This window comes from Chelon labrosus, assembly GCF_963514085.1.
Source record: "Chelon labrosus genome assembly, chromosome: 24".
In the NCBI taxonomy this organism is placed as follows: Eukaryota; Metazoa; Chordata; class Actinopteri; order Mugiliformes; family Mugilidae; genus Chelon; species Chelon labrosus.
The window spans coordinates 5,235,091-5,247,664 of NC_140357.1; the positions used below are offsets into that span (position 1 = coordinate 5,235,091).

Here is a 12,574-nt window from a genome sequence, read left to right on the forward strand (position 1 = left end):
TTAATCTGCGGAGGAGTTTTATCTTTTAGCAGGTTGCGAAAGAGATCGGCTGGCCGTGTGTGCGCGCCGCTCTCGTTTCCTCCCTATCAGAGAGCTTATCTCTGGACCGCGAAGAATTGGGGGAGAGGAGTGACGGGATGGAAAGAGGAGACGGAGGAGTGCGGCGGAGAGAAACAGAGAGACGGAGGGATGGAAAGTCAAGCCGCGGAGTGAGAAGGGCAGGCAGTTGGTTAGATCTTGTTGTGGCAGCTCGACTGTTATGTCTAGAGAGGAGGCATAATGAACGGGAAGTGACTCGGTTAAACTTTCTTTCTGCATGGTGCGACTCCGAAAAGGAGCTCGAAACTGTCTCAGCAAACTGCAAGAATAAATAAACAATTATGCGGAGAAATAAGGTGTCAGATGTTTCGCTCGTCCACAGGAAACTCTTCCCCGCAGTAAAAAGTGTCTTGCATCAAAAAGAGAAAAACAGACTCCCTGCACTTTGCTCCTTATCTGCCTCAGGCAGCAGCTCTGTAGTGAACAACTGCCTCCAGAAAATGAGCTGGAGGTGGACTCCAGATGTACAGACTGGTCAAAACGCAGACACACACCGCCCGCTGGAACAAGGCGAGGAAGCAGGTTTGTCTTCGCCGCAAAAAGCTTCTCAATTAGCCACTAATTGCCTCTCCTTAATGAGCAGGACATTTCTTAGCGCTAATGAAGCCAGTGGCGGTTGTGTGCGTGTGTGCGTGTGTGACACCGCGCGCCGAGGTTCGTGTGTCTCTGAAAGACAGAACGAGCAGAGACAGAGCAGAGATCTAATGGAGTCAGGTCGGCAGCTCATTTTCAGCGAGCTGTTTGGCATTCTCTGGAAGGAATGCGTGGATGGATTACACTGCTGGCCGCTGCAGCCACTTTCCAATGAGGCTCCACTTTGTCTTCACCCTTATCTAATCCACGCTGGAATGACCATCTCTGCGAAATGAAAATGAGGCCGGAAACCAGATGAGCGGCCTGTTTTTGCTACGGCTTCGCGGACCGACATGTCATCAAGGAAATTAAGCGTCAATTGGTCGAAATTGTACGTCTGTCTGCGCCTCATATTGTTGAATACGGTGCCCCGAGCGCGCTTTCTTGACTTGTAGAGTCTAGATAAAGGACATATGCACTGCAGAATAGAACAGAAACAAATAGAGAGTGAAAATGAAAGAAATGCATCATCATTTATTTGTAGAACATTGAAGAGGCACTTCAAACTTTTTTGAATCACAGTCCTGTTGCATTTGCGACTCTGGAGGAGTTTGGGAAGTCTGAGTAAATACGACCAGAATATTTCTGCTTGAAAGCAGACAGAAGAGAGATGACAGGAAATGGACGCAAACCAGGAACGCTACAGTTTTAAAATGAAAAGCCTACAAACTCTCTGTCAAAGTCCTCCAACTTTGGAGAGGTACAATACTAATTCAAAGAGTGACTTAAAAAAATAAATATATATGAATATATTCTTAGTTTTATCCATTCACTCTTTAAATTAAATGTTTGACATCTTGGAAAATATTGTCTGTCTGAAGTTAAATCAGAAGGTTTATACGTCTCTCATGCCTGGAAAGTATGATGAAACAGTTGCAAGCAGTCAATTAGCTGTTTCTTCTCATTTCTAGCCTTTCTACTAAGCTAAGCTAAGCTAAGCTAAGCTAAGCGACTGTGGCGCCCTTATATTTAACACACATAAGTGGCATATGTTTGCACAGAATTAAAAAAAATCAGCACTACTTACTGAGCAGCAACCTCCATGGCTGAAAAGTCAACAGGAAGTGCCAAAAAACTGCAATTCCTCCAGTGGCCACTTGAGGTAGATTCTTTTACAGCAGAAATAAACCCGTGTACGAGAATAAAGTCATATATTACGAGAATAAAGTCGTTATTTATGAGAATAAAGTCATATATTACGAGAATAAAGTCATAAATTATGAGAATAAAGTCATATATTACGAGAATAAAGTCGTTATTTATGAGAATAAAGTCGTAATTAATTAGAATAAAGTCATAATTTTATGAATATTATGACTTTATTCTCATAAATTAGAATTAATTAGAATAAAGTCATAATTTTATGAATATTATGACTTTATTCTCATTAATTACGACTTTATTCTCATAAAATAACGACTTTATTCTCGTAATATATGACTTTATTCTCGTAATATATGACTTTATTCTCATAAATAACGACTTTATTCTCATAAATAACGACTTTATTCTCATAAATAACGACTTTATTCTCGTAATATATGACTTTATTCTCATAATTTATTCTCATTAATTATGACTTTATTCTCATAAATAACGACTTTATTCTCGTAATATATGACGTTATTCTCGTAAATAACGACTTTATTCTCATAAATAACGACTTTATTCTCGTAATATATGACTTTATTCTCATAAATAACGACTTTATTCTCGTAATATATGACTTTATTCTCGTAATATATGACTTTATTCTCATAAATAACGACTTTATTCTCGTAATATATGACTTTATTCTCATAATTTATTCTCATTTATTCTGACTTTATTCTCATAAATAACGACTTTATTCTCATAAATAACGACTTTATTCTCATAAATAACGACTTTATTCTCGTAATATATGACTTTATTCTCATAATTTATTCTCATTAATTATGACTTTATTCTCATAAATAACGACTTTATTCTCGTAATATATGACGTTATTCTCGTAAATAACGACTTTATTCTCATAAATAACGACTTTATTCTCGTAATATATGACTTTATTCTCATAAATAACGACTTTATTCTCGTAATATATGACTTTATTCTCGTAATATATGACTTTATTCTCGTAATATATGACTTTATTCTCATAAATAACGACTTTATTCTCGTAATATATGACTTTATTCTCATAATTTATTCTCATTTATTCTGACTTTATTCTCATAAATAACGACTTTATTCTCATAAATAACGACTTTATTCTCGTAATATATGACTTTATTCTCATAATTTATTCTCATTAATTATGACTTTATTCTCATAAATAACGACTTTATTCTCGTAATATATGACGTTATTCTCGTAAATAACGACTTTATTCTCATAAATAACGACTTTATTCTCGTAATATATGACTTTATTCTCATAAATAACGACTTTATTCTCGAAGTTTGTGATTTTTGTTTTTCCTTAATGTGGCCCTAATACTCCGTCGTAGTTTACAGCCTGGTACCAAACGGTTTTAGTCATGACAACTGTTTAGGGTGAATTTTTATATTAACTCGTCTGTATTATTGTTATAATTATGGGCGTAGTCACCACAGCTCCACCTCTTTTCCCATTTTTGAAGTATCCAGGTGTTAGGTCGGAGGCTAACGCTGCCAAGATGGCGACGATCAGAGCCACCGCGCTGAGTCACCCATGGGTGACTTCACAGAGGGTTTGTTCATCTTCACATAGAGTCCATGCTACTTAGGTCTAACCACGCCCAGACAATTTGACATTTGACCTCTGAAACAACCAAGGCAGCATCATTCAGTTGTCCTTTTTTAAATACACAATAGGAGAGTTTTAGCATCCAGCTTCTCCAAGTCCACTGATTGCATGGGTCCAACGGGACTTTGGCAGTGCTCCTCGGCCAAGCAGCCGGGCTAACAGGGACACACATTACCTCCATCCTTTCCCCGCCGTTCGCAGCAACCCAACACTCCTGACACAAGCCCCCACCCCAGCCCGCCTGACCGCCAAACAAAACACCTGGCATCTGTATGAGAAGGGCGCCAATAGCGCAGCGGCTGCCAGGCGGTCAGCTGAGCCGCTGCCACACACATATTGCTAACGTGTGTGAGGGAGGATGCGCTGTGTGTCCGTTTGTGTGCTCGGAGCAGGTGTGTGTGTGTGTATGTACTGTATGTATGTGAAGCAGCAGTGAAAGTATGTGCTAGAACTTAATATACAAGTAGTGTGTGCATGACAGGCAGCTCAGTCTGGGCACACATAAAACCACAGTCTGGCAACCGCAGCGCTCCTGGAAACATTTATAACTTTATATTCACATGCACCACCGCAGGGGTGTGTGTCAACTTGCATGCCGGCCCATTTGTATCGGACACACGTATAATTTTATTTGGTTCCAGTGTCTGCCCGACACTGATGCATTTCCCAGTTGCGTGCTTCCACTCGCTGGCTGAAGTTTTGTGTGTGTCAGAGGCCAGGGCCGGCGCTGAAAGCCTGATGGATGGGGTCCAGGGGTCACGGACTTCAGCTGTTGTTGGCCACGTCGCCAACCCAGTGAACCACGCGGCTAGCTCCGCGCCGGCGTGCACGCTGGTGTTTTCGCAACGCCGCGGCCAGGGGAAAGCTGAGAGGGCTGATATGTGGAGAGGAGATTCGGGAGGGGTGGCACAGGCGAAGGGGTTGATCAGTCCATCAGAAGCAATGCGCTACCTCATCTCGGGATTTGCTTCCGTATTCAGGTGGGGCCTACTAACCATTCACCAGCCTCACGTTGGTTCAGCTTTCTAAATATAGCTTATATTTATGCTAACTGGCTGCACCCTCTTTTCAGCTGCCTCCTATACGCGACTCGGTACGAAGGATAAAGGATTTTTACAGCGTGTGAGGTTTCAGGGTTTCGGTGACCCGGCCCAGAAAGATAGAATAAAAAAAAAACCCTGCTTCTCTCCATAATGGGATGTATGAACCTTTCATTGTTGCCACGACGATGTCATCAGCTCTGAAAAGGGGCTGCTGTGCCAGGAGCGGCGGCCACGTTGCCATGGCGACGGTTGGTGTAAAGAGATGGTGGTTGGTGGCTTGGCTGCGGTGTGTGGGCGAGCGGAGAGGCAGCCGGCGAGCCAACATTGCTTTTAGGGTAAATATGGTCTAAATTAACGGCGGAGCTGTATCGACTTTGCAAAAGAAGAAGAAGAAGAAGAAGGAGGAGGAAGAAAAAAAAAAGAAAAAAAAAGGAGACATTAAGTAAAAATGGATGTCTTAAGCACAGCACAAGGTGAAGCCGAGCAAGAATATAGCGCAGGATATGAAATTATTTCCAATATCAGCCCAACTGTGGAAATTCAATTTCACAGTTCATGAACAATATCAAACAAACATGCTGGCTGAAGGAGCACACTCCAACTTGAGTGATACTGTATCAAAAGGCTACACAGCAGACATAAAAGCGAATGAGGTGGGTGAAGGGCAGGCTAACGGGTAACGGTAATCCATAACCAGACCAATCTCCATATTCAGGCCGTTTAAACTGCGCATTAGCCACCAGCTATTCCCATGGCCCGTCGCAGACCCGGTGGCGGACGGGGGGGGCAGCTTTCTAATGAACTGTATAATTAAATGAGAAGCTCCGCTCGGCTCGGCCTGCTCCGACTACACTCGAGACCGTGAAGCCTTAACGAGGGTTGAATTGAAATGAATGGCAGCAGGTGAAGGACAGAAGGACAGCGGGCTAATACGGTGGAATGTGCCTTTAATGAAGAGCAAGGAAGAGGGGGAGCGGGAGCAGGCCGAGGTCACGGCGGGCGCTCACCCGTACCTTCATTCCGCAGTGTAAGGGTGCACAGGCGTCACACACACACTCCCCATCCACTGTGTGCACCCTCCACGCTCCTCCATCTCTCTCCGACTGTGCGCTTTTTGGGAGCTGTGTGGGAGAGAGATAACTGCTTCAGCTTTCCACTTTGCCCTCCCCAGAGCACAGCTTTTGATTGACACATGCTAACAAGCTAAGGTGTTCAACAGGGGCGCTGGCAGAATAGGTAATGCTAAGAGAACATAACCAGGGAATTCTCCCACAACCCGCGGTTCACGACAATCGGCTGGGGAACGGCGTGTGCTCCTGCATTTTTTTCTTCTTCCTCCAGAACTGCAACAAAAACGTGGGCTTATGAGGTGTCAAATTAATTCACGAGATAAAATAAATAAAAAAAGAATCATAAAACATATTTTGCAAAAAAAGCATCAAGGAACAAGAGAAGGATGGGCGCGGAGAATAGATAAATAGCTTTTAAGGTTCTCAAAATCAAAAGGTCACGCCGTGTGAGAGGGGGAACTTCTTCACACGGCGACATGTGGGAGCCGATATGAGGCGTGAAAATAAGTCTGTCAGCGAATCAGCGGCCATGACCGCAGCCGGCCTGAGCGCGCGCGTCGTGAGATTGCGCTCAAGAGTTCCTTCTGGGTGACCATGAACAAAGGGGAGACACTCATAAGACACGCGCAGACTGTAACTGATTACATACGGCGCGAATGGAGGAGTCGTTTCAGCGAGGCGGCCGTTACAGCCAAGCGCTCCCGACAGCGAGTTCCAAGCTTTTGTTTAATGGATGTAAAACGCAATTAATTCTTGGATATCAGTCGCTGTTGTTTATTATCGCTGGCAGCAAGCTGACCACAAAGCACTTGAAGGAGGCTGTTTACTATGTACTTATTCTTTTAAGTACAGCGAAGCCGGCTTAAGTGCTGTAAGTTGCGTAGCCTTCAATGTGAATGAGAGACAACAAGGCCTTTAGTGATCTATTGAGTTTAAGTCGACTGATGCTTTGAGTTTCCTTTCATCTGTATGGCTTTCTGGATTGAATTTGGATCGGCTCTCTAATTTAAATTTAAGGTTTTTAAGTGGCGTCACCCGTTGAAGCTCAGTGTCCATATCCAAATATGGACAAAGAGGTGAAGCAGGGGACGCTTAGATGGCACCCACCCCTCACTCAAAACAGCCACAGCCCTAACTATGCAAGCCTAAATATGATTTAAATGGGAAAATTTTGCAGTAGTCATGAGTGGCAAAATTAGCTTAATAGCTGAGAACTGTTTTTTGTACCAGGCTGTAAACATTTTATTTTGCCGTAAGGTTGGGTATTTTAACATCAAGTTGGTTTAAATTTTGAGCCCTGGATGTTGCCGGTTGATACTGACTCAGTAGTCGTTCAGAAAAGGACATGCACATTCAAATAAACCCTTTTTAAGCGGTCACGGTTAGCTAGGTAGCTAGCCTTCACATATAAAACACCCATACTTTAGCTTCAAGTAGTTCCTCACAGGACTGATTGGTCTGTGTTTCTGCGGATCAGCCACAAGCTCACAGCTTGAAGCCTATTGAGATGGATTGACGTGTGATCTCCCAAATCTCCCGAGAATCCCGGTGCCTTAAAAGACCATTAAGGACGACTGGTTATAAAAATAGCCTCGTTTGTGTGTTTGTCTGCTAGATGTTACTATCCAAGGAAAATAGTCCATAGAGGAACTCATCAGCTGACGGCTCCACTGACAAATCTAGATGCTGGAATGTGTTTTTTTTTTTTTTTAGCCAGGCAAAGGGAGCTTTTCACATTGTTCCACGCTTGCATTACCGGGGCATAAGACCATTACCATACCATCATCATGGTATTATCACAGCATGCCTCTCATAAGGATAAGGACATGCGGGGCACTGTATAATGGCACATGTGACTGCTAATTAACTAAAATATGCAGACCTCCTTTATGGGTATAAAAGTGTGAAATGTGATTGAAATACTGAAGTCTGAAGACTGACATGACCTGTTTTTTTAACATTTTAAATCAGATTTATATTTAGTCAGAGCATTTAGAGGTTTTTGTCATCACAGGATGGCCGGCAGACAGCCGCCTTTTCCCCTTCTTGTTTATCCAGCTTTTATGTGTTCCTATTTGCGTGAAAAGCACTGACCAGGCTGAACTGACACAGGAAGCAGCTTAGCATCATCAACGTGTGCCTGACTCCATCTGAAAAAGATTAAATTTGTGTGAAATTGGTTTAACTAAAATGACTGATCGACGTTTAGCTGGTTGCCTTGAAAGGTCCATTTCAGCCGCGACAGGAGACGGTCAAGGCGATGCGGGGGCTAGACGGATCAGCAGCTGGCCGGTCTCTATCGGCCGTGAACGCTAATTAAACATTAACTGATAGAAAAAGCCTTCTCCACACTCTAATTATTCCCCATTTCAAGTCTAATTTCGCCAATCAGTGCCATCTTTATTTCTGAGAGCAAATTTGGCAGTAATCATTTTCTAGTGGAGATTTCCCTGCTTCTAATTGTTGAAGATGATTTAGTCATTATCAGGACGCTGGCTACCCTTATCTGTCATCGCACGGGGCAAATTTATCCAGAGATTGCGCTCCGAGAAATTAAGCCGAACGCTCATGACTCATGACGTAGTTTGACTGAATATCTCAAATACGCTTTTTTTTGCAGCACAGAGAAGAAATCTCAAACCATTTAATGCAAAATATTTGTATAAAAATCATACAGAGCATGTTTCAGAAATGGCATTTTTGAATCAAACCACCATCGACACAGTTTTCAGCGCAGCGACTTTTAGCAGTGATACGTTAATTCAGTTCTTTATTAGCGGTGTCACTTAGTCTGGCTCGTGTGTGGATCAGAATTCATACAGTTTATTAGAAACATCACAAAAACATCAACGCAGCTATACACACGACGAGTACACAATAAATGTCTGAGCCACGTTCAAATAATCAAAGGTACAAAAAGAAACACCAGGATGTAAAGGAAATCCTAGAGACAAAACATCAAGGACGAGAAGACACTTTGAAGGGGAGTCACTTCCCTTTCCTGTTTGTCGGCTTCAGCTTCCTGTTTCTCCCGGGTTACGGCCGTCTGGCTGGTCAAGGTGATCCCTTCTTTATTTCCTCCGTTTTATTCAGTGTGCAAAATGCAGGTCAGCGCCGCTTTCGTTGCTGGGATGTAGGTGATTTTACACAACATTTGGCACTAAGTTACCTCCGTACATCTGCGTAATTCATTTAACTGGCCTTAATTTAATTTCTACATCATAAAATATGTCATATGTGTCAGCTGAAAACATTTTCCTATCTTAAAACACGCATTCATTCACACACACACGCATGCACACACGTCCTTATCCATAAATCTTCCATTCTGACGATTTTAGGCTATTTTAGTGTCTCAGCTTGTTACTTATTGCTTTCAGTGTTCCCGGTCTCATAAATTAATATGGAAAAAATCTCATTTATGCACATTGGCAGTCCAGCTGATAACATGTGGAAACCATTCAATCCAGAGCTATCTGTATATCCTCTGTATGTGAGTGGCTACATGTGGGGGGGGACTACCTCTCAAACTGCACCTATCAGGGGTTTCTTCCGTCTCGGGTCGGGGTCCCTTTCATCTCCGTAGCGGTACCTTTCCGGGCTGGTGTAGCGGCCCGGGCTGGCCTGGCGGTAGCCTTCTTTCTGCCCCCCGACGGCTTCGTAGTAGTGCCGCCCTCTGTGACCGGCGGTTGGGGACTGCGGGACGTCCTGCCTTAACGCCGCACGGTGCTGCTGCGATAGGTTGGGAGATGACGGGTGGTAGCGTGGATTGCTGGCGGCCTGCTGGGACTGGGCGCCTGCATGAGGGAGTGGCACCCGGCCAGAGTGACTGGAAACTGGATGGTCTTGGTAGGGGCCGGGGTAGGGGACTGGCTCCCTTGGCACTGGTCTGGAGTGGGTGGGGTAATCATAAGGATCCCTCCTGAAGGAGAAACATGGAAAGAGAATTTACCTCATGTTAACAGTCAGACATCATTAGTTAGGACACACAGACACGTATGTATAGAGAGTGAAGTGCATGACAATATTTAATACTGGTTTAAACCGGTTTGGAGGGGAGGACGTGACAGAGATTTGGCCCTCCCTCACGGTAAGCCTCCTTCTGTTATTCAGTTTATGTGGCGAGGCTGTGGCCTTGGCAGGATCGAGCTGTGGGGGGGGGGAGTGGATGCGGATGGAGAGATGCCAAGAGATAACAGCAAATGCCTTGGTAAGCATATATGAGGCCGTGTGTGTGTTTAGCTCGCATGTGTAGGAATCTGTGACTGTGTGTGTCCCAGGGGTCTGCAATAACGAGGCAGCCAGCTGGAAGTCTCCGGTTCCCTCCCACTAGCCGTGGGTGATTAGGGGCTAAACCCCCGGGTAAGGCGACACGCGGGCATCGGGGAGACGGAAGGAGAGCGAGTGAGACTGGGGAGGGAGCTGCAGAGAACGAGACAGAGGAGAAAAGGGAAGGGAGGGGCTGCTCACCTTTCATTCAGGCCCAAATGTTTTCCATCTTATGTGCTGTTTCCAGTGCTGAGTGACACACAAGTAAAGCTAGAGCGAGTAATCAAATCTAAAAGTCAGGTCTTTACTGGCTACGCTGGAAGGAAACTCTCCTATTTTTAAAAGTGGTGAGCTGCAGGAACCCTGTCAGCATCGTAAATGATTACTTCTGGCAATTGATCCGAAATCATTTTGTCTTAGCTCACACAATTCTCCGGTGGTGCACAAACAAACTTTCCTGCCAGCTTTATTATAAACTACACTCAGGCCTATCTGCTTTTGACCAGATGTCAAAGAGCCCATTCAAACTAAACAACCCAAGGCTCTTGGGCATCTTTTCTCTGTATTACCTCCTTGTGAAGTCTATTAGCTAGCTAACACAAGCTACATGCTACCAGGTATAGCTCCAGCCAAATAAAGCTCTAATGAGTTGTCAAATCTTCCTGTGGCGAAACAGAAACTAGGCGTTCTCCCTAAAAAAACATTTTTTTCTGGCACATTTGAAAAAAATATTCTTCTCTCTAACAGTGCAACACACACTATCAGACATGTGCTAGATTACTGCACCAGTGGAAGGACCCCCTAATGTGATTTCTCATGATCTCGCAGGGTAAATGATGTAAACAGAACAGAGACTGTGGTGCAACTATGTAACACTTTGCAGAGAGAAATCTACAAAAGCAGGATGCTTAATGAGTGTGGATGTGACGGAGGTAGTGGAGACGCGGTGTTAGTTTTAACATCTGCGCACAGTAGCATGCTAGCTGCTAACGGTAGCCTGAGGAGCTGCACTGTTTACCGCTGACAACACCATCAGCTGCTGGATGTCCTCACTGGCTACTGGCAAGTTTGTGCCCACGTTTGGCAGTTCTCGCAGCTTGTTCTCGACACATCAACCAGGCAGAACTTTTTTCTCGTGTGGCGTCCAGGTTTCTATTCTGTGACTGATCAGAAATTGGAAGTGGGCGTGGTTAATGCGGAAACGCTAGCAGCAACTCTGTGAGCCCCCCACTAATCTCTGATCGCGTGATCCGAGGGACCATACCAAAATAATAAGAAAAGTGCCTTTCGTCGTCCGTCTCCCACATCTCCCACAAAGCTTTGCGCCTGTAACTCATGCTGCAATGGGAGGGGCCCCATGAGGACTTCGGAGCCCGGACCCTGGTGTACGGCACTTGAGTTTTTTGTTAAATTTGTTCTCGCAGTCCTAAGAGCGTGAACAAATTTTTTGCATCTTGCTGCATATGTAACAAGCTTAAGACCGGATCTTTAAACCTCTCACATTACAAGATAATCTGGGACAAATCAGATTTTGGGAGGTGAGAATTAGGGGATTAATCGGCCCAAAAATACTGTGATCAGGGCCTAGTGTGTGTGTGTGTGTGTCAGCCTCATATATATATATATATATATATATATATATATAAGAACAGTGCATATAAACACGCCTGCTCTGACTCTGAACGCTAGCTGTAGTTCAGATCACTCTGATGGCACATCAATCAGCGGCAAACAGCAGCAAAAACAGATTTAGACATTTTCTTCCCACCCTTCAACAATGGCTCCCACTGTAGCTATTATACAGAAGCCTTGAGCTTAGACTCTCCCTTGTTCTGTAATCATATCCCTGCGTCTCCTCCGTCCAGTCCCTCGAGTCGAGCTCAGCACCTGTTGACTGGCCAATTAGAATGAGTCACTCACCACAGATTAGGAAGCGCGCAGCTCGGTTGTGACTGTGTGTCTGTACTTGTGCCTTCGCAGACTTCCCCTGGGGATATTTGTGGGCCGCGGTGACGTGAATTTCTATATATGTGTGTGTGTGTGTGTCCCACATATCAGTGCAGAAGCGTGTTTTCTGACCACCCAAACACACGGGGCAGGATACACAGGTGGTCCCAACAATGAACAGCGCTGCCTTGTCAGTCAGCAGAGTAGGAAATATGGAGTTGCACATGCACACACACATGCACACTCACTGCCAAGACTTGAGATAAGGAAGAGAATGGGTGGAGGAGGAAAAAAGACCAAGAAGAAAGAAATGAAAGGGGCAGAACAGGAGAGCGAGGCTGAGATTTCATCTGAAATGAAGATGTGGGGAGACAGAAGCAGATGTGGAGTCTGGGTAAAAACAATATATTCCTCTCTGGAAAGCAGAGCTGAAAGAGAGAGGAAGAGAAGGTCAGCTTCCTCATTAATCCAGATTAAATGGAGAAGGCCACCAGGGCAGGCGGCGAGAGGGGAAAGAAGAACGGAGTGATACACGGACAGAGGGGGGTGGGCACCTGGGCCCTCGACCCGACTCAGGGCCACCCAAACTGAAAGGAACCTCCGCCAGCTTCCCCCTCTCTTCTCTCATCATTCTCCTCATTTCCCCCCCTACTGCAATCTTCAATTTCCACTCACACATCGCTCTTTCTCCTCTTGTCCTTTATGCTCCACTTGTCTCTCTCTCACCTCTGCAACCTCTCTCCT

At 44.6% G+C, this 12,574-nt stretch overlaps 1 protein-coding gene across 2 annotated transcripts in view; it reads right to left on the reverse strand.

The window, feature by feature from the left end:
- Nucleotides 1-8,236: 8,236 nt before the first annotated feature.
- pard3ba (par-3 family cell polarity regulator beta a) overlaps nt 8,237-12,574 on the reverse strand; it is a 136,587-nt gene continuing 132,249 nt past the window's right edge. For both annotated transcript variants that reach the window (XM_084574247.1, XM_084574246.1), the window contains one exon: nt 8,237-9,536. In XM_084574247.1, the coding sequence (XP_084430373.1) occupies nt 9,140-9,536 (397 nt within the window). In that variant the 3' untranslated portion in view covers nt 8,237-9,139. The remainder of the gene's footprint in view (nt 9,537-12,574) is intronic.